Source organism: Cherax quadricarinatus, chromosome 59, assembly GCF_038502225.1.
Source record: "Cherax quadricarinatus isolate ZL_2023a chromosome 59, ASM3850222v1, whole genome shotgun sequence".
NCBI lineage: Eukaryota > Metazoa > Arthropoda > Malacostraca > Decapoda > Parastacidae > Cherax > Cherax quadricarinatus.
The window spans coordinates 8,815,661-8,839,242 of record NC_091350.1 but is presented as its reverse complement, the minus strand read 5'-3'; the positions used below and the strand labels follow the sequence as shown (position 1 = coordinate 8,839,242).

The following is a 23,582-nucleotide window of genomic DNA, read 5'->3' as shown; positions in this document are numbered from 1 at the left end:
CACATTGCCCTTAGACAGGACATCTCCACTGCCTCCAACCGTCTCCTCGCTGCTGCATTTACCACCCAAGCTTCACATCCATATAAGAGTGTTGGTACCACTATACTTTCATACATTCCCTTCTTTGCCTCCATAGATAGTGTTTTTTGACTCCACATATACCTCAATGCACCACTCACCATTTTTCCCTCATCAATTCAAATATATACACAAATACTCTACATATTTGGGTCTATGAAAGATGAGGGCAAAAAGGTTAGTGGTGCACTTAGAAGTCTGTGGAGACAAAGAACTTTGTTCATGGAAGCAAAGAGGGAAATATATGAGAGAATAGTTAAACCAATGCTCTTACATGGGTGTGAAACATGGATGGTGACTGTTGCAACAAGGAGAAGGCTGGAGGCAGTGGAGATGTCATGTCTGAGGGCAATGTGTGGTGTGAATATAGTGCAGAAAATTTTTGGAAATCAGGAGGTGGTGTGGGATTACCAAAACTATTATCCAGAGGGCTGAGGAAGGGTTGATGAGAGGGTTCGGACATGCAGAGAGGTTGAAACGAAATAGAACAACTTCGAGAGTGTATAAATCTGTTAGGAGGAGGTGCGGGATTACCAAAACTGTTGTCCAGAGGGCTGAGGAAGGGTTGTTGAGGTGGTTCGGACATGTAGAGAGAATGGAGCGAAACAGAATGACTTCAAGAGTGTATCAGTCTGTAGTGGAAGGAAGGCGGGGTAGGGGTCGGCCTAGGAAGGGTTGGAGGGAGGGGGTAAAGGAGGTTTTGTGTGCGAGGGGCTTGGACTTCCAGCAGGCATGCGTGAGCGTGTTTGATAGGAGTGAATGGAGACAAATGGTTTTTAATACTTGACGTGCTGTTGGAGTGTGAGCAAAGTAACATTTATGAAGGGATTCAGGGAAACCGGCAGGCCGGACTTGAGTCCTGGAGATGGGAAGTACAGTGCCTGCACTCTGAAGGAGGGGTGTTAATGTTGCAGTTTAAAAACTGTAGTGTAAAGCACCCTTCTGGCAAGACAGTGATGGAGTGAATGATGGTGAAAGTTTTTCTTTTTCGGGCCACCCTGCCTTGGTGGGAATCGGCCGGTGTGATAATAAAAAAATAAATAAATCTGTAGTGGAGGGAAGGCAGGGTAGGGGATGGCCTAGGAAAAGTTGGAGGGAGGGGGTAAAGGAGGTTTTATGTGCGAGGGGCTTTGACTTCCAGCAAGCATGCGTGAGCATGTTAGATAGAAGTGAATGGAGACAAAATGGTTTTTAGGACTTGATGTGCTGTTGGAGTGTGAGCAAAGTAATATTTATGAATGCCTGCACTCTAAATGAGGGGTTTAGGATATTGCCAGTTTGGAGGGATATGTTGTGTATCTTTATATGTACATGCTTCTAAGCTGTTGCATTCTGAGCACCTCTGCAAGAACAGTGATTATGTGTGAGTAAGGTGAAAGTGTTGAAAGATGATGAAAGTATTTTCTTTTTGGGGATTTTCTTTCTTTTTGGGTCACCCTGCCTCGGTGGGAGATGGCCGACTAATTAAAAAAAAAAATTAATGTATGGTAACTTCCTTTAAAATAGACTAGTGTTAATGTTATATAAAATAATGATTGATATACAAACAGGGCAGTGCTCATTAATGCAATACTGTTACATCATTCCTGAAGCTTAACTATTAAAATGACAAGTAGCTGACATGCCTATAAACTCCTACCAGCATTATCAAAAGCTTACCTCTGCTCCTCCCTTCTGAGCATCATCAACATACTCAGCAATAAATTTCTGCTGCGTTTCATCAATAATGGCACCCATATCCATGGTTTTGTCCAAGGATGAGCCAAGTCTAAGCGTCTTCATGCGCTGCTTCACTTTCTCAATAAATCTATCAAATACAGGCTCTTGGACCAAGAGACGTGATCCAGCAGAGCAAACCTGAAATTTTAATATCAAACAAATAAAATAAGATACAGAGAAGAGTATACAGTATATTCAAACTTTAATTTCTGGATCAAACAAAGTACAGTAAAAAATGCATATGATCAAGCCAGGATTCAAATCTTACAACAATCATCTACTGTGCCTGCAGATTTGGCATTGTACACTATGGAAAGAGTTCTGTTTGGGTAGTGAGGTGTTTTCATGCACACATATAGGACCTAACAAGCTGTTGAAAGTGAGCAAGGTAATATTTTGTTAAGGGATTCAGGGAAACCAGTTAGCCGGACATGAATCATAGAGGTGGGAAGTACAGTGTCTGCACTCTAAACGAAAGGTTTGGTATTTACTGTTTCAAGGGACATCTGAACTGTAGTATTTGTATGCCTCTGGCAAGACAAAGATGGTGTGAATGACAGTGAGAGTGTTCCTTTTTTGGGTCACCCAACCTTGGTGGTAGACGGCCAACATGTTAAAAAGAAAATAATATAGGAGTGTAATTGCACATTGATCAGCACTTTTTGCAATAATGACTTAATTTATATATATGGCTTGCCAGATGGAATAAATAAGAACTGCCATATATGCATTAAATATAATGTGATGAGGTATAAATCCTATGTAAAATACATATATACATACACCAAAATGGCTATAATACTTCCTATAAAGAGATTTGTATAAATTTAGTACAGGGAGTAACAAACTGATGGTGAAATTTAACATAGGTTAAGTGTCACATAACAGAAGTGTAAGAAAGTGGTAACACCCTTTGAATATACAGTGGACCCTTGGATATAGGCTGGTGTGGAAATCGACCAATTCAGAAATTGAGCACGTATTTCGGCGAAATTCCCCCCCGGATATCGGTCATCCCCTCATAAATCGTTGGTATGAGACGCATCCACCCGCTGGCAATGTGCTTCCTCATGCATATCACACTCAGTCTGTGCATCACTCTCATTGGGGTAGGAATACTCCGCGCGTTCATTCATTGTTTTTGGTGCTTGTTTATTGACTGTAACTGTGAAATAAGCCACCATGGAGCCAAAGAAAGTTCAGAGTGCCAGCCCTTTGGAAAAGAAGGTGAGAAACACAATAGAATTCAAGAAAAAAGTTATCGCTAAATATGAAAGTGGCGTACATGTGGAAGAACTTGCCAAGATTTATGGGAAATCTACATCAACAATCAGTTCCATCCTGTTGAAGAAAGCAGAAATCAAAGAAGCTCATGTTGTGAAAGGCGTAAATATGCTAACAAAACAGAGGTCTCAAACAATCGAGGATGTGAAGTTGTTGCTGTTGGTGTGGGTCAACCAAAAACAATTAGCAGGAGATAGTGTTTCGGAGGGGATAATTTGCGTGAATGCAAGGCAGTTGCATGTGGCTCTCGTAAAGAAAATGCCGGGAACGAGTGCTGCTGTTAGTTAGTGAATTTAAGGCCAGCAAAGGCTGGCTGGAGAGCTTCAAGGAACATAGTGGCATACACAGTGTTGTAAGGCATGGTGAGGCTGCAAGTTCAGACAAATGTGCGGCTGAAGAATTCGTGCATGAATTCAAGGATTATGTAGAGGCTGAAGGATTCCTCCCCCAACAAGTGTTCAATTATGACAAAACAGGCCTCTTTTGGAAGAAAATGCCAGAGAGGATCTACATCACGCAGGAGGAAAAGGCACTGCCAGGACACAAGCCTACGAAGGATAGGCTAACTCTTTTGTCCCGTGGTAATGCTAGTGGGGCTTTCAAAGTGAAGCCTTTACTCATGTATCACTCTGAAAATCCCAGAGTGCTCAAGAAAAATAATGTCATGAAGAGTAAATTGTGTGTGATGTGGAGGGCTGACAATAAGGCATGGGTCACGAGGCTAATTTTCATTGAGTGGGTCAATGAAGTGTTTGGCCCGAGTGTGAAGAAATACCTCCTGGAAAATTGCCACTTAAGTGCTTCCTGATACTGGACAATGCTCCTGCTCATCCTCCAGACTTGGAAGACCTATTGTTTGAGGAGTGTAAGTTCATCACAGTGAAGTTCTTGACCCCTAATACCACTCCCCTCATCCAGCCTATGGACCAGCAGGTCATTTCAAACTTCAAAAAACTGTACACCAAAGCAATGTTTCAAAGGTGCTTTGAAGTGACCTCAGACACTGAATTGACCCTAAGAGAGTTCTGGAGGAATCACTTCAATATCCTTCATTGCATAAGCCTTACAGATTAGGCTTGGCAGGAAGTGACTCTCAGGACTTTAAACTCTGCTTGGAGAAAATTGTGGCCAGAATGTATCCTTGACAAGGATTTTGACAACCCTATGCCTATTGTGGAATCTATTGTTTCATTAGGGATGTCCATGGGGTTGGATGTGAGTGGCCAGGATGTGGAAGAGTTGGTGGAGGACCACAGGGAAAGGCTAACCACTGAAGAGCTGCAACAACTTCAACAGGAACAGCAACAGACTGCAACCAAGGATATTGCTTTAGAGGAGGAAGAGAGGAGAGAGAATGTGCCTTCTTCAGTGATTTAGGACATTTGTGCAAAGTAGAGTGAGGTGCAAAGTTTTGCAGAGAATTATCACCCTGACAAAACTGTTGCAAGCTGTGTCTGCAACATGTTCAATGACAATGTCTTGTCCCATTTTAGGCAAATTTTACAGACACCCCAGAAACAGGCCTCTCTGGACAGATTTTTTGTGTGACAGGGGTACAGTGGCTCTCAAGCTGGTCCTAATGCCAGTAAAAAAACATACAAGGGAAGTAACCCCAGAGAGGGTCTTGATACCTAAAGTCCTTATGGAGGGGGATTCGCCTTCCTAACAATAAGCTCTCCTCTCTTTCCCCTCCTCGCTTTCTTCCATATGCCAACAAGTCTTCAATAAAGGTACGTAATGTTCATTTATTATTAAAATTACTGCTTTATATTTCTCTCTTTTTTTTTTTTTCAACAAGTCAGCCGTCTCCCACCGAGGCAGGGTGACCCAAAAAGAAAGAAAATCCCCAAAAACAAAATACTTTCATCATGATTCAACACTTTCACCTCACTCACACATAATCACTGTTTTTGCAGAGGTGCACAGAACACAACAATTTAGAAGCATATACATATAAAGATACACAACATATCCCTCCAAACTGCTAATATCCCGAACCCCTCCTTTAGAGTGCAGGCATTGTACTTCCCATTTCCAGGACTCAAGTCCGGCTATATAAAAATAACCGGTTTCCCTGAATCCCTTCACTAAATATTACCCTGCTCACATTCCAACAGATCGTCAAGTCCCAAATACCATTTGTCTCCATTCACTCCTATCAAACACGCTCATGCACACCTGCTGGAAGTCCAAGCCCCTCGCCCACAAAACCTCCCTTACCCCTTCCTTCCAACCTTTTTGAGGACGACCCCTACCCCGCCTTCCTTCTCCTACAGATTTAAATGCTCTCCATGTCATTCTACTTTGATCCATTCTCTCTAAATGACCAAACCACCTCAAGAACCCCTCTTCAGCCCTCTGACTAATACTTTTATTAACTCCACACCTCCTAATTTCCACACTCCGAATTTTCTGCATAATATTTACACCACACATTGCCCTTAGACAGGACATCTCCACTGCCTCCAACCGCCTCCTCGCTGCTGCATTCACAACCCAAGCTTTACACCCATATAAGAGTGTTGGTACTACTATACTTTCATATATTCCCTTCTTTGCTTCCATAGACAACATTTTTTGACACCACATATACCTCAACGCACCACTCACCATTTTTCCTTCATCAATTCTATGATTAACCTCATCCTTCATAAATCCATCCGCCGACACGTCAACTCCCAAGTATCTGAAAACATTCATTTCTTCCATACTCCTCCTCCCCAATTTTTCTTTATCTAAATCATTTGATACCCTCATCACCTTACTCTTTTCTATGTTCACTTTCAACTTTCTATCTTTACACACACTCCCAAACTCATCCACTAACCTTTGCAATTTTTCTTTAGAATCTCCCATAAGCACAGTATCATCAGCAAAAAGTAACTCTGTCAATTCCAATTTATCATTTACTTCTTTTACAACCCCATCTATAAATATATTAAACAACCATGGTGACATTACACATCCTTGTCTAAGACCTACTTTTACCGGGAAGTAGTCTCCCTCTCTTCTACACACCCTAACCTGAGTCTGGAACGGATTAATTGGATTTACAATATTTCTTATGGGAAATATTACTTCGGTGTTTGGCCATTTCGGATTTAGGCCGACCTTCTGGAATGGATTACGGCCGGTAACTGGGGGTCCATTGTAGATGACAAAGAAATTTTGAAGACAGAGAAAGGGCTCTGGAGCTAATAACAAACAAATAATTCTCAGTGGAAGTCAGCAAAATGAAGTGTGTAGTGAGAAGCCCAAAAGCTATACTAGAAAATTTTGAAATAGCTTTTAGATATGTAGATGGTGTAAATATATAAAAGAAAATGTCACATCATATTTGGGAAAAATAATACTGTATTGTATGCACCTGTAGCATAAAGTCTTCAAAAATAATATAAAAATACATATAAAATAGAAAGTCTAGATAGGCTATGAAAAAACAAAAACAAAAAAAAAAAATCCTTAGAAGAAAGGGAAGACATATAATAACCACATACATGTACAGTATAATATAGAAAAAGATAAGATAGTCAAGGACGATTCTTTTATCACAAACATATCAAGGGGTCAAAGAGCAAATTAAAAAATATATGTATTGCACTTGTTTGAGCCTTTTACCATCTTGCATACAGCACTGATTCATGAGGTCAGAAATTTCCTTGCACTCTTATCACAAATTTGTCCATGTGTTTTACCCTGCCCACATAACTATCAGAATATTATAATGGACTTCTGTCCTCAATTCAGATTATCACCATTACCAACTTGCCTGATGGTCCTGGGGACTATTCACGATTTGTCAAATAAAATAGGTTTTTGAAGTGACATTCAATACTGGCACTTCAAAACTTCACAAAATTCAATAGTTTATTCCTCACATTCCATAATTTAAAACTCCCAAATTGAAAATGTCATTTTTTTCCTATACAGTAACAGACACACTCATTCCACTTTAATTCTTTTTTGAACAGTCCCATATGCATAATGCACATTTTTGCATTTCCCCAATACAAAGCTCTTTGTATAGCTATTTCTTTATGGAGATCAATTATAATATCAAATTTCCTCTTTACCTGTCCTTGATTAAACCAGATGGCATCAACAACACCCTCAACAGCTGAGTCAAGGTCTGCTGAATCAAACACAATTATGGGGCTCTTGCCTCCTAGTTCTGTGCCAAGAAAATAGAATTAAATGTCAATGTTTAATGAAGAAAATTACTTTCCAGTAGAAGCATTTACACTTGCCTACAACAATGACCTAGCCTTCTCTTACCCCAATGCTTAACACAAAACTCCAACTTTCTCCACAAAGCCATGGTATGCATCACTGATATTTCATGCATGTTAACACTGAAAAGTATATTTCTAATTATGGATGTGACAAAGTAAAGGTATTGATCATATTTGGCTGATTTTGTTGGTATCAGTATCAGCTGAAAATAGAGAATCAGTATCAACTAATTTTGAGGGATATCAGTGAGTAGTAGCTAATTTTGATGGTAGTGGTCTAAAACCAAGTACAGTATTAGTATCAGCAAAAAATTTGGCATCATCCCATCTCTATTTATACAGTAATTTAATAGTACACAGTGAGTTAATTTGTTACATACAATTTTGGGCTGAATATTTTCCTCTCACACTTATCTAGACATTTGTAAAGAGGAAATGTATAAAGAGAGAAATGGAACAAAGTAGAATGACTTGGAGAGCGTATAAATCTGTTGGGGAAGGAAGGCAGGGTAGGGGTCGTCCTCAACAAGGCTGGAAGGAGTGGGTACAGGAGGTTTTGTGAGTGAGGGGCTTGGACTTCCAGCAAGCATGCGTGAGCATGTTAGATAGGAGTGAATGGGGACAAATGGTTTTTGGGACCTGACAAGCTGTTGGAGTGTGAGCAGGGTAATATTTTATGAAGGGATTCAGGGAAACCGGTTAGCCGGACTCGAGTCCTGGAAATGGGAAGTACAGTGCCTGCACTTTAAAGGAGGGGTTTAGTATATTGGGAGTTTGGAGGGATGTCTAAACTGTCGTGTCTGAGCGCCTCTGCAAAGACTGATTATGTATGAGTGACAGTGAAAGTGTTGAATGATGAAAGTTTTCTTCTTTCTTTTTGAGTCACCCTGCCTCGGCAGGAAACAGCCGTCTTAAAAAACAGGATAACTTGCAGCCAATAACATTATTCCATCTTAATAGAGTACACCTAAATTTTTTTAAGGTTTGTAAATTCTCATGATACAAATGGGTCTATGTTTTTAACAGCATTTACCCAAAACAAAAATTTTTCATTATATTTTACTTTCTTTCTACATTAGTTCTGCACTCTAACTCTTCTTCACCTGCATGATTATCACTCAAGATATAAAGATAATTAACAGATCTTCACAGCTGTTATAATGAATACTACATGTTTTTGTTTTTTTAACAAGTCAGCCGTCTCCCACCGAGGCAGGGTGACCCAAAAAGAAAGAAAATCCCCAAAAAGACAATACTTTCATCATTCAACACTTTCACCTCACTCACACATAATCACTGTTTTTGCAGAGGTGCTCAGAACACAACAGTTTAGAAGCATATACATATAAAGATACACAACATATCCCTCCAAACTGCCAATATCCCAAACCCCTCCTTTAGAGTACAGGCATTGTACCTCCCATTTCCAGGACTCAAGTCTGGCTATATAAAAATAACCAGTTTTCCTGAATCCCTTCACTAAATATTACCCTCCTCACAGAAATACAGAAGCTATTACAGTATTACATGTAGACTAACCCAGAGAAATTTTCTTTCCTGTCCCTGCAGTTGCTTTTCTCAGGATCTGACCAACCTCAGTAGACCCTGTGAATCCCACCTTGTCAACATCTGGATGAGTTGCAAGCATGGAACCCATTGCGCCCCCACCTGTTATTACATTAAACACTCCAGCAGGAAGCCTGAGAATAGTTTTGAAAATATTTATACTGCAGTCAAACCAAAAAAATGATAAACCGAAAATAAGTAAATTCATTATTATTGAGTTATTGAAACACAAATTTCTACATATTAACTCTAGTAGGATGTGATCACTTTCATAAGGAACACTACCAGAAGTTTAAATTTGGTGTTGCCTTTCCTTATACTTAAAAATAAACTAGAACATTTGTTTCAAATTTCATCCTCAAAGGTTATCCAATCTATCTCTTTGTACATAATTAATATTCTCTATTAGAATACAGCACTGAATAACAACTTTTTATTTTTTCAAGGTCAGCTTTCAGTGATAATTCTTAAATATTATATAAGCTCTTACTTAGCCTATCAAAGTCTTTACTACTATCCTTTTTAACAGAAAGATTACATACCCAGCCTCAGCACAGATTTCAGCAAAAAGAAGTGCTGACAAACGGGTATTTGTAGCTGGCTTCAAGACGACTGTATTACCCATGGCCAGAGCAGGACACACCTTCCATGCCAGCAGCATTAATGGGAAGTTCCATGGAACAATTGCACCAACGACACCTAAAGGAAAAATTAATATACAGTATCTGTTATATACATGTATTAATAGCTTTTTTGATTAGCATGATTTCCACCCATCAATCTCAGTGATCTACCAGAACAATGATTATTTATATCTCTCAGCATGTAAGATAAACACAGAGAACTTTGGCATATTTCACACTCAAAACAAAACTAAAGCAAGGTGTGTGAGACAGCAACTATAACATTAGTGGATATACTGTATATTATACAAGTTGCTTAGTTCATTATCTTCATTATGCACACCATACCTATCTCTATTATGTACCCCTTACCTCTCCTCTGGGTGGTAGTCAAGATTACAGAGGCATACAGTGGGTCCAGAGACTGGGCCCAGTTAGTTGTGAGTAAACTACACTGATATGCAATGCCACTTACATAAATATTAAAATAGAACCTACCAATAGACTTCCATCCTATCATCTGAGAGTTCATCAACTGAGCCCAGCCAGCATGGTAGTAAAGATGTCTGGCAACTAAGGGAACATCACAATCTCGTGTTTCTCGAATGGTTTTTCCATTGTCTAAGGATTCCAGAACAGCCAAGAGACGAGAATGCTTCTGAACGTGACGAGCAATACTAAAAATCAAAGTACATCAATATTTGTAATTTCAGTACACCCAAAGATGCATAATATAAAATTAATTAGTTAAACCAACTTACCTTATTTTAGTACTGTATAGAAAATATAAATACAGTGCCTGCAAAAGAAAGTCAAGCCAAAAATACAAAGAAAATGACAAATTTCAATGTTCCAAGGTTTTAATTTGCAATATTACTGAGGCTGATAATGCATCAGGCAGCTCTCAGATATACCAGCAGTGACTCCTACCTATGTCTCACCCTCAGGAGTGACTGCACTTATATGTATACTTTATATTATTATTATCACACTGGCCGATTCCCACCAAGGCAGCGTGGCCCGAAAAAGAAAAACTTTCACCATCATTCACTCCATCACTGTCTTGCCAGAAGGGTGCTTTACACTACAGTTTTTAAACTGCAACATTAACACCCCTCCTTCAGAGTGCAGGCACTGTACTTCCCATCTCCAGGACTCAAGTCCGGCCTGCCGGTTTCCCTGAACCCCTTCATAAATGTTACTTTGCTCACACTCCAACAGCACGTCAAGTATTAAAAACCATTTGTCTCCATTCACTCCTATCAAACACGCTCACTCATGCCTGCTGGAAGTCCAAGCCCCTCGCACACAAAACCTCCTTTACCCCCTCCCTCCAACCTTTCCTAGGCCGACCCCTACCCCGCCTTCCTTCCACTACAGACTGATACAATCTTGAAGTTATTCTGTTTCGCTCCATTCTCTCCACATGTCCGAACCACCTCAACAACCCTTCCTCAGCCCTCTGGACAACAGTTTTGGTAATCCCGCACCTCCTCCTAACTTCCAAACTACAAATTCTCTGCATTATATTCACACCACACATTGCTCTCAGACATGACATCTCCACTGCCTCCAGCCTTCTCCTCGCTGCAACATTCATCACCCATGCTTCACACCCATATAAGAGCGTTGGTAAAACTATACTCTCATACATTCCTCTCTTTGCCTCCAAGGGCAAAGTTCTGTCTCCACAGACTCCTAAGTACACCACTCACCCTTTTCCCCTCATCAATTCTATGATTCACCTCATCTTTCATAGACCCATCAGCTGACACGTCCACTCCCAAATATCTGAATACATTCACCTCCTCCATACTCTCTCCCCCCAATCTGATATCCAATCTTTCATCACCTAATCTTTTTGTTATCCTCATAACCTTACTCTTTCCTGTATTCACTTTCAATTTTCTTCTTTTGCACACCCTACCAAATTCATCTACCCATCTCTGCAACTTCTCTTCAGAATCTCCCAAGAGCACAGTGTCATCAGCAAAGAGCAACTGTGACAACTCCCACTTTATGTGTGATTCTTTATCTTTTAACTCCACGCCTCTTGCCAAGACCCTCACATTTACTTCTCTTACAACCCCATCTATAAATATATTAAACAACCACGGTGATATCACACATCCTTGTCTAAGGCCTACTTTTACTGGGAAATAATTTCCCTCTTTCCTACATACTCTAACTTGAGCCTCACTATCCTCGTAAAAACTCTTCACTGCTTTCAGTAACCTACCTCCTACACCATACACCTGCCACATTGCCCCCCTATCCACCCTGTCATATGCCTTTTCCAAATCCATAAATGCCACAAAGACCTCTTTAGCCTTATCTAAATACTGTTCACTTATATGTTTCACTGTAAACACCTGGTCCACACACCCCCTACCTTTCCTAAAGCCTCCTTGTTCATCTGCTCTCCTACTCTCCATCTTACTCTTAATTCTTTCAATAATAACTCTACTATACACTTTACCAGGTATACTCAAGACTTATTCCCCTATAATTTTTGCACTTTTATCCCCTTTGCCTTTATACAAAGGAACTATGCATGCTCTCTGCCAATCCCTAGGTACCTTACCCTCTTCCATACATTTATTAAATAATTGCACCAACCACTCCAAAACTATATCCCCACCTGCTTTTAACATTTCTATCTTTATCCCATCAATCCCGGCTGCCTTACCCCCTTTCATTTTGCCTACTGCCTCACGAACTTCCCCCACACTCACAACTGGCTCTTCCTCACTCCTACAAGATGTTGTTCCTCCTTGCCCTATACACGAAATCACAGCTTCCCTATCTTCATCAACATTTAACAATTCCTCAAAATATTCCCTCCATCTTCCCAATACCTCTAACTCTCCATTTAATAACTCTCCTCTCCTATTTTTAACTGACAAATCCATTTGTTCTCTAGGCTTTCTTAACTTGTTAATCTCACTCCAAAACTTTTTCTTATTTTCAACAAAATTTGTTGATAACATCTCACCCACTCTCTCATTTGCTCTCTTTTTACATTGCTTCACCACTCTCTTAACCTCTCTCTTTTTCTCCATATACTCTTCCCTCCTTGCATCACTTCTACTTTGTAAAAACTTCTCATATGCTAACTTTTTCTCCCTTACTACTCTCTTCACATCATTCCACCAATCGCTCCTCTTCCCTCCCGCACCCACTTTCCTGTAACCACAAACTTCTGCTGAACACTCTAACACTACATTTTTAAACCTACCCCATACCTCTTCGACCCCATTGCCTATGCTCTCATTAGCCCATCTATCCTCCAATAGCTGTTTATATCTTACCCTGATGCTTCTATTCTCCTTGTATCCCATCTACCTTTTACTCTCAGTGTAGGGCAAGGAGGAACAACATCTTGTAGGAGTGAGGAAGAGCCAGTTGTGAGTGTAGGGGAAGTTCGTGAGGCAGTAGGTAAAATGAAAGGGGGTAAGGCAGCCGGGATTGATGGGATAAAGATAGAAATGTTAAAAGCAGGTGGGGATATAGTTTTGGAGTGGTTGGTGCAATTATTTAATAAATGTATGGAAGAGGGTAAGGTACCTAGGGATTGGCAGAGAGCATGCATAGTTCCTTTGTATAAAGGCAAAGGGGATAAAAGAGAGTGCAAAAATTATAGGGGGATAAGTCTGTTGAGTATACCTGGCAAAGTGTATGGTAGAGTTATTATTGAAAGAATTAAGAGTAAGACTGAGAATAGGATAGCAGATGAACAAGGAGGCTTTAGGAAAGGTAGGGGGTGTGTGGACCAGGTGTTTGCAGTGAAACATGTAAGTGAACAGTATTTAGATAAGGCTAAAGAGGTCTTTGTGGCATTTATGGATTTGGAAAAGGCGTATGACAGGGTGGATAGGGGGGCAATGTGGCAGATGTTGCAGGTGTATGATGTAGGAGGTAGGTTACTGAAAGCAGTGAAGAGTTTTTACGAGGATAGCGAGGCTCAAGTTAGAGTATGTAGGAAAGAGGGAAATTATTTCCCAGTAAAAGTAGGCCTTAGACAAGGATGTGTGATGTCACCGTGGTTGTTTAATATATTTATAGATGGGGTTGTAAGAGAAATGAGAGGGTCTTGGCAAGAGGCGTGGAGTTAAAAGATAAAGAATCACACATAAAGTGGGAGTTGTCACAGTTGCTCTTTGCTGATGACACTGTGCTCTTGGGAGATTCTGAAGAGAAGTTGCAGAGATTGGTGGATGAATTTGGTAGGGTGTGCAAAAGAAGAAAATTGAAAGTGAATACAGGAAAGAGTAAGGTTATGAGGATAACAAAAAGATTAGGTGATGAAAGATTGGATATCAGATTGGAGGGAGAGAGTATGGAGGAGGTGAATGTATTCAGATATTTGGGAGTGGACGTGTCAGCGGATGGGTCTATGAAAGATGAGGTGAATCATAGAATTGATGAGGGGAAAAGGGTGAGTGGTGCACTTAGGAGTCTGTGGAGACAAAGAACTTTGTCCTTGGAGGCAAAGAGGGGAATGTATGAGAGTATAGTTTTACCAACGCTCTTATATGGGTGTGAAGCATGGGTGATGAATGTTGCAGCGAGGAGAAGGCTGGAGGCAGTGGAGATGTCATGTCTGAGAGCAATGTGTGGTGTGAATATAATGCAGAGAATTCGTAGTTTGGAAGTTAGGAGGAGGTGCGGGATTACCAAAACTGTTGTCCAGAGGGCTGAGGAAGGGTTGTTGAGGTGGTTCGGACATGTGGAGAGAATGGAGCGAAAGAGAATAACTTTAAGAGTGTATCAGTCTGTAGTGGAAGGAAGGCGGGGTAGGGGTCGGCCTAGGAAAGGTTGGAGGGAGGGGGTAAAGGAGGTTTTGTGTGCAAGGGGCTTGGACTTCCAGCAGGCATGAGTGAGCATGTTTGATAGGAGTGAATGGAGACAAATGGTTTTTAATACTTGACGTGCTGTTGGAGTGTGAGCAAAGTAACATTTATGAAGGGGTTCAGGGAAACCGGCAGGCCGGACTTGAGTCCTGGAGATGGGAAGTACAGTGCCTGCACTCTGAAGGAGGGGTGTTAATGTTGCAGTTTAAAAACTGTAGTGTAAAGCACCCTTCTGGCAAGACAGTGATGGAGTGAATGATGGTGAAAGTTTTTCTTTTTCGGGCCACCCTGCCTTGGTGGGAATCGGCCAGTGTGATAATAATAAAAAAAAAATAAATAAAAATAATAAAAAAGCTTTACAGTTTCATGTAGACGAAACCTAACTTGCTGTATAAACGGGGCCCTCCTATGTGTATTACAAATTAGATGAGCTATAAAAATAAGAGGATTATTAAATGTACAAAATAATTTTTTATGCAATCATGCCTTCTTAGCAGCACGAAGACTACAGTACTTTATCCTACCTAATAATGACTAATACAATATATATAGTATAGTATACAAGCCTTTATGCAAAAATCATCTGGAGATGAAATCCTATGATCCTAATGTAATAAGCAGCTCGTCAATACAGTACTTTTCATACTGTACCTGTATAAGTAACGAGCTCTTGCATGGCCTGACAAAGAATTCCAAGACTTGAATGCTTCTTTAGCTGCAATAACAGCATTATTTACATCCTCTTGAGTGCCCTGAATTGTTGATGCTAAGACAGTGCCTCGACAAGGGTCTTTTGTCTCATATGTCTTCCGGTCATCTGGGTACACCCAAGAGTTGTTAATGAAGTGGCCAAATTTCCTGTCATGATCATCAAGCCAAGCCTGTCGGTTCATACAAAATATTGGTATAATAAAAATGAAAGATACATGTATAGTACAGTGGACCCTCACCTAACGAACGCATCGCATAACGTTAAATCCGCCTAGCGATACATTTTAACGCAAAAATTTTGCCTCGGCTAGCGCTAAAAAACTCGCTCGACGCAATTCGTTTGAGACACGTCCACGTGCGGCCTGAGCCCGCCTCACTTGTTCCGTGGGTGCCAGTGTTTACAAGCCAGCCACCGCGGTCGCTTCCAAGCATACAATCGGAACATTTCCTATTATCACAGCCTTTTTAGTGACTGCACCTGCAAAATAAGTCACCATGGGCCCCAAGAAAGCTTCTAGTGCCAACCCTACAGCAAAAAGGGTGAGAATTACTATGGATATGAAGAAAGAGATCATTGCTAAGTATGAAAGTGGAGTGCGTGTCTCCAAGCTGGCCAGGTTCTACATAAAACCCCAATCAACCATTGCTACTATTATGGCCAAGAAAACGGCAATCAAGGAAGCTGTTCTTGCCAAAGGTGCAACTTTGTTTTCAAAACAGAGATTGCAAGTGATAGAAGATGTTGAGAGACTGTTATTGGTGTGGATAAACAAAAAACAGATAGCAGGAGATAGCATCTCTCAAGTGATCATATGTGAAAAGGCTAGGAAGTTGCATGATGATTTAATTAGAAAAATGCCTGCAACTAGTGGTGATGTGAGTGAATTTAAGGCCAGCAAAGGTTGGTTTGAGAGATTTAAGAATCGTAGTGGCATACATAGTGTGATAAGGCATGGCGAGGCTGCCAGTTCGGACTAAAAAGCAGCTGAAAAATATGTGAAGGAATTCAAGGAGTACATAGAAAGTGAATAACTGAAACCTGAACAAGTGTTTAACTGTGGCGAAACAGGCCCGTTTTGGAAGAAAATGCCAAGCAGGACCTACATTACTCAGGAGGAAAAGGCACTAACAGGACATAAGCCTGTGAAAGACAGGCTTACTCTGTTGATGTGTGCTAATGCTAGTGGTGATTGCAAAGTGAAGCCTTTATTGGTGTATCACTCTGAAACTCCCAGTGTGTTCAGGAAAAACAATGTCCTCAAGGCTAATTTGTGTGTGATGTGGAGAGCAAACAGTAAGGCATGGGTCACTAGAGACCTTTTCTATGACTGGTTACACCAAGCATTTGCCTCCACTGTGAAAAATTACCTCCTGGAAAATAAATTGGACCTTAAGTGCCTCCTGGTATTAGACAATGCTCCTGGTCCTCCTTCAGACGTAGCAGACTTTCTGGGGACATGAGCTTTTTGCCTCCTAATACCACTCTTCTCCTGCAGCCCATGGACCAGCAGGTCATAGCAAACTTCAAAAAACTCTACACAAAAGCTATGTTTGAAAGGTGCTTTGTAGTGACCTCAGACACTCAATTGACTAAGAGAGTTTTGGAGAGATCACTTTAGCATCCTCAATTGTGTAAGCATTATAAGTAAGGCTTGGGAGGAAGTGACTAAGAGGACCTTGAACTCTGCTTGGAAGAAACTGTGGCCAGAATGTGTAAACAAAAAGAATTTTGAAGGATTTGAGGCTAACCCTGAGAAGCCTATGCCAGTTGTGGAATCCATTGTGGCATTGGGGAAGTCCTTGGGGTTGGAGGTTAGTGGGGAGGATGTGGAAGAGTTGGTGGAGGAGGACAATGAAGAACGAACCACTGATGAGCTGCAAGATCATCTTCAACAGCAAGAGGCCAGACCTGAGGAAACTGCTCCAGAGGAGGGGAAAGAGAAATTGAAGTTGTCTACTTCAAAGATTAAGGAAATGTGTGCAATGTGGCTTAAAATGCAAACCTTTTTTGATGAAAATCACCCTCACACAGCTATTGCAAGCTGTGCTGGTGACTATTACACTGACAATGTTGTGAAACACTTTAGGAATGTCATAAAGGAACGAGAGGTACAGGCCTCTATGGACAGATATGTTGTGCGACAGAGGTCCAGTGACTCTCAAGCTGGTCCTAGTGGCATTAAAAGAAGAAGGGAAGTAACCCCAGAAGAGGACTTGACACCTCAAGTCCTAATGGAAGGGGATTCCCCTTCTAAACATTAACACCATCCACTCTCTCCCCTCCTCCCATCCCATCAATCATCACCAGATCTTCAATAAAGGTAAGTGTCATGTAATTGTACATGTCTTCTTCAGTTTGTGTGTATTAAAATTAATATTTCATGTGGTAAAATTTTTTTTTTTCATACTTTGGGGTGTCAGGAACGGATTAATTTGATTTCCATTATTTCTTATGGGGAAAATTAATTCGGCTAACGATACTTTCGCCTAACGCTGAGCTCTCAGGAACGGATTAATATCATTAGGCAAGGGTCCACTGTATAATCATTTACAGTGGACCCTCCCTTTTCGTCGATCTCCATTATCACCGATTTCTGTTTTAGCTGACTTTTTTTGTCAAAATGCTGGTTCCGTCTTTGTCGATTTCCTCCATTTTCATTCATGGTACGGAACCTGTTGTGTGCCCAGAGCACACACAAAGCCGCCTCCCACATGCATTCTCAGGCAGTGTCGTGTTGTTTCTCGGTGAGTGAACATATCTTGCGAGGTCATACGAAACATTTCGTAATAATCCATTGTTTTTGGCACTTGTTTATTGTGTGTTATTGCTAAATAAGCCACCATGGGACCAAAGAAAGCTTCTAGTGCCAGCCCTTTGGTAAAGAATGTGAGAAACACGATAGAATTCAAGAAAAAGTTTGTAGAAAAATACGAAAGTGGTGGTGGTAGAGGGTGCTAGTGGTTGTGATGGTGGTAGAGGGTTGTAGTGATGGTGGTTGAAGGTTGCAGTGATGGTGGTTGAGGGTGGTAGTGGTTGTGATGGTGGCAGAGGGTGGTAGTAATGGAGATTTGTGCAATGTGGAGTAGGATGGAAAGATTTGTGGCATTAAAAAAAAAGAAGGGAAGTGACCCCAGATAAGGACTTGGTACCTAGAGTCCTTATGGAGGGAAATTTCCCTTCCAGAGAATAACCTCTCTTCCCTCTCCCTTCCTCCCTGTCTTTCATCCACCAATAACAGCCTTCAATAATGGTAAGTGTCATGTTGAATGTTCATTCTTTTGTGCATGTAAATCTATCTTTAAGGTAAAAAATTTTTTTTTGTTAATACTTCTGGGTGTTTGGAACGGATTAATTGAATTTACATTATTTCTTATTGGGAAAATATTTTCAGTTTTTGCCGATTTCAATTTCTGCAGGTCTCTCTGGAATGGATTAAATACGAAAACCAAGGGTCCACTGTATATAAAAACAATGCTCTTTTCTGGTGTAATGATTTTGTGCAATTTTCAATTCAGACTTGTACCTTATCCTCACATATGATTTATTTTTAATTTTGCAGGCCATTTAAGATGGAAGGAGGGAATAAGGTGGAAGTGAATGTACTGTATTCAGAGATTTAGGGATAAGATAAGATGAGATTTTGTTCAGATTTTTAACCCTGGAGGGTTAGCCACCCAGGATAACCCAAGAAAGGCAGTGCATCATCGAGGGACTGTCTGTCTTATTTCCACTGGGGTCCTCAATCTTGTCCCCCAGGATGCAACCCACACCAGTCAACTAACACCCAGGTGCCCACTTGCTCAGTGAATAGGACAACAGGCGTAAGGAAATGTGTCCAATGATTCCACCCCTGCCATCCCTGCATGTGAAGCGAGAGCTTTGCCAGACAGTACATGAGGGGGCAGGGGTGTGTATCAAACAGATAGTTCCATGAAAGACTAGTGGTGGTGGCCCGGTGGCCTGGTGGCTAAAGCTCCCGCTTCACACACGGAGGGCCCGGGTTCGATTCCCGGCGGGTGGAAACACTTCGACACGTTTCTTTACACCTGTTGTCCTGTTCACCTAGCAGCAAATAGGTACCTGGGTGTTAGTCGACTGGTGTGGGTCGCATCCTGGGGACAAGATTAAGGACCCCAATGGAAATAAGTTAGACAGTCCTCAATGACGCACTGACTTTCTTGGGTTATCCTGGGTGGCTAACCCTCCAGGGTTAAAAATCCGAACGAAATCTTATCTTAGGTAAACCACAGAAAAGATGAAGGAGAAACAGGCCAGTGAAATGTGGAGGCATCTGTGAAAAGTAAGAAAAAAATATATGGTGGTTGAAAAGCAGAATGTATTAGAGTACAGTAATACCAACACTTACATGGGTGAGAAATGGGTTTTAAATATAGCAGTGATGAGGAAGCTAGTTGCAGTAGAGATGTAACATTTGAGAGCAATGAAAGTAAGTCATTTTATCTGACTTTTTTGGAGTTATCATAGATAATTTACACATATATTACTATGTATGATAATTTGTGTAACTGTATTTTTGTGTGCCTGTACCTAAATAAACTTACTTAAAGATTATATAAATTACAAGATAGAGTGGGGTTACACAAAGAATAGTTGAAAGGGTTAGACTTATGTAGTGATTTGTGCATTTAAAGAGGATACAACAGAATAGGATGATTAAGAGGGTCTGCAAGTCGAGGATGGAATGAAGTAAGTTGGAGTGTTGGAGGGAGGGTGAGGTTATTTAATAAGGTTTTTTTTCGTATTTTTAACCTGGATGGTTAGCCATTCATGCAAACCCAAGAAAGTTAGTGTCATCAAGGACTGTCTGATTTCCATTGGGGGCCTTCAGTCTTATCTCCAGGGATGCGACCCATATCAGTCGACTAACAGCCAGGTATCTATTTACTGCTAGGTGAACAGGGGCAGCAGGTGTAAGGAAACATGTCCAAGGGTACCACCCATGCCGGGGATCGAACCACGGACACTCAGTGTGTGAGGCGAGTGCGCTATCAACCCAGCCACAGGACGTTACTAGGTTGTTTCTTACATTTGCACATAAAAGTAATGTCCATGACTAAACCAGTCTAACAGCGGACATTTTAACATGGCACAGTAAAACAAATGTTAACGAGCTAATAACGTCCAATATACATTACAAAGCATCGTTATATAATGCCCATTACTCGTAACACATTTGTCAAACTCACATAATTACCAGATAAGTTAATGAAATACCTGAACTACACTCTCATCCTCAAGAGCTGGGCCATATTCCATTGTATCAAAGATTTTGGATATAGAAATACTGGTGTGAGAGGAGAGTTGCGCCTGTCCTGCCATCCTTACTGATAGTGACCACCAACTACAACTCGAATATTAGTGTAACAGTAGGGAGATAACTTAATTTGTAAGGCTCATACAGCACCAAGGTAATGTGAAGTAATCTTATTTAATCCCAGGAAGTGGAGGATAGATCTAATTCTTTGGATCAATAGCACTTCACCTGCGTCAAGGACTCTGAAGTCGAGGTCAAATGAAACATTTGAACACAACCACCTGACGAAGTTTGTACAAGTTTTTATGTAGACTTCATGTATAACTTTTTATACAGTAAATTGTGTAGAATTTGCCATATTATAACCCAATAAAGTCAATGTGGCTTATTTCCACTGTCAAGTACCCTCCTGTTTTTATTTATTTATTTATTAATTTGAACATGATACAGAGAAGTACAAGGAACACAATTTTTAAAATGCAACATACCAAGCTCCTTGTATGTGAGCATTATGGGCAGCTTAAAATTAACTTAAGATTAACTAAGCAATGATATATTCAGTGGTACAAAAATTATTGTAAAACAGATAACAATTTAGTACAAATGAGTATTACAAAGACAGGTCATATGGTCATTACTGTGTTGCTGTGTAATCAGTAGAATGGAGTATTCTGTTAGGTAATGAAGTTAAATAGTAACAAAGTTTGATTGGGTCACAGGTTGACATTTATGAGATACATTAAAGAGATACATATATGAGATACAATTTATGAGATACAATTATTCAGTATTTATTTAGTTGTGGGTGAGTAAGTGATTTTTGAGAAGAGACTTGAATTTATAAACAGACAGTGTTTCTTTTATAGTCACAGGTAATGAATTCCAGATTTTAGGGCCTTTTATGTGCATTGAGTTTTTGCATAGCGTGAGATGGACACGAGGAACATCAAGGAGTGATCTGTGCCTTGTGTTATGGTCATGTGCTCTGTTGAGGTTGGTAAGATGTTTGAGGGGAGGGTTTATATCAGAGTTAAGTGTTCTATGTATATAGTAGGTGCAGAAATAAGTATGGATGTTTTGTATTGTGAGTAGGTTTAGAGTTTTGCATACTGGTGGAGTGTGCTGTCTGTAGTGGAAATTTGTTATTCTGGCTGCAGCCTTTTGTTGGGTGATTAGTGGTCTGAGATGGTTTATTGCTGTTGAGCCCCATGCACAAATTCCATAGGTGAGATAGGGGTAAATAAGTGAGTGATATAGGGCCAGGAGGGCTGACTGTGGAACATAGTACCGTATCTTCGATAGTATGCCTACGGTCTTGGATTTTTTTTTTGGAAATTTGTTGTATATGTGTTTGAAATTTGAGTCTATTATCAAGGCGGATTCCTAAGAATTTTCCCTCTGTGAGTTTTGTGATAGGTGATCTATTTATCATTATGTTAAGAGACACATCTGTAGCTGTGTTACCAAACTGAATGTAGTAGATTTTGTCAATGTTTAGAGTAAGTTTGTTGGTCCTCATCCAGGTTGATATTTTCTGTAATTCGGTATTTACAGTATTGGCTAGCATGACTGGGCTCGGGTGAGAGAAGACGTATGTAGTGTCATCTGCAAATAGTGTGGGTTTGAGTAGTTGCGATGCATTTGGTAGGTCATTTATGTATATGAGAAAGAGAAGAGGGCCTAGGACACTTCTCTGTGGGACACCAACTGTAATTGGCTGTGCGGAAGAGTTTGCCCCATTTGTGTACATATATTGGCTTCTGTTGCTGAGGTATGACTTTAGGTAGTTGAGGGAGTGCCCTCTTATACCATAGTGCGACAATTTTATGTGGAGCAAGTCGTGGTCAACTGTATCGAAAGCTTTACGTAAGTCAATGAAGATCCCCAGTGGGACTTCATTTTTTTTTCTCTCTCTCTCTATTGCTGTACGCTGTATAGCCCTTGTGGCTTAGCGCTTCTTTTTTATTATAATAATAATCTATTGCTGTATAAATATGTTCTAGCATGCGGATAATAGCATCATTAGTTATACTAACTTTTTGTAATAATAATAATTATGGAAAATTTTCTAGGGTGATTACTTGTACATACCTCAACATTACATGCATACGAGTAATCTCCTTGAGAGACAACGACTATATTGTTTACCGTAGTCACCCCGTGTAGACATGTGAGAAAACTTAACCACCTCTGGTCACTGCAGGTGCCCCCCCCCCCTCAAGGAAGGTTCCTTGATGTTGGTGAGGGGCTCTTGATTTAGGGAATTGGATCTGTGCCCAGTTCCCCGAATTAAGCCTGAATGCCTTCCACATCCCCCCCCAGGCGCTGTATAATCCTCCGGGTTTAGCGCTTCCCCCTTGATTATAATAATAATAATGCAGGTGGCCCCTCGACCCTCACAATCTTATCCATATCTATCCGAGACCAGTATAAATTGGGTAGCACCCTCAAGTACGGCGCTACTAATTAATTGTGGACTGTATAGATTATATTAGTTTAACTGAATGAAGGGAGGGGTGGGGTAGGTTACACATGGATATATCCATCAAGGAAAACCCTTGTACATAATCTCACCACTTACCAGATATTCTCTGGGGGTCACTTGATGTAGCTGGATCACTCATAACCTATCCAATTACAACATACCTAACTGGCCAGTATCAGTCTGCTATAACTAGAAGGGTTACTTAACTGTGGGTGATTGATACTCCTTATTTCCTCCATTCACCATCTCATTTCAATGTCCTGCTACACCGACACGGTTCTTATTCCAGCAGGACGAGGTATCCGTCGGTTTGTCCCGGTTTAGAAGTCGTGACTCCATAAAGCCTTCACTATCCTCAGGACAGGAACGACGAGGTAAACATGTGCACACACACTCTGGGAATGGCAGTTCATATTGCTTCAACGATTCCTTAATTTAGTGTTATTATCACTGATTACATTACGATTTACAAGACGGTTTAATGTCTCATAATTATTATACACATTGGAGGCCACTCCATTAAGATTTGAGACCGATGAGTGATGATTAAATCACTGGCAATTTTCCCCGGTACAGTCCATGGCGACGCGCCAATCACCCCCGGTCCTACCATTATTCACTCATTTTACCACCTTATTTACAGCGGTGCCGTCAATCACGTTCCCTCACTCTTCACCAGGGACAGTCACGACACTTTCTATTATGAAATGAGGCCTATATTAATCATTAGGCCGCCGTGAACGCCAATTTCCTGA

General features: G+C 40.7%; 1 protein-coding gene across 2 annotated transcripts in view; it reads right to left on the bottom strand.

The window, feature by feature from the left end:
* LOC128698763 (aldehyde dehydrogenase family 16 member A1) overlaps window positions 1–20,451 on the bottom strand; it is a gene marked incomplete at its 3' end in the record, with an annotated part of 42,654 nt that extends 22,203 nt beyond the window's left edge. Inside the window, 7 exon segments of one of the 2 annotated variants that reach the window (XM_070097708.1) lie at window positions 1,738–1,935; window positions 7,155–7,252; window positions 8,853–9,013; window positions 9,422–9,578; window positions 10,001–10,179; window positions 15,007–15,236; window positions 20,303–20,451. In XM_070097708.1, the coding sequence (XP_069953809.1) occupies window positions 1,738–1,935; window positions 7,155–7,252; window positions 8,853–9,013; window positions 9,422–9,578; window positions 10,001–10,179; window positions 15,007–15,236; window positions 20,303–20,407 (1,128 nt within the window). 2 annotated transcript variants of the gene reach the window in all.
* Between the last annotated feature and the right edge of the window lie 3,131 nt (window positions 20,452–23,582).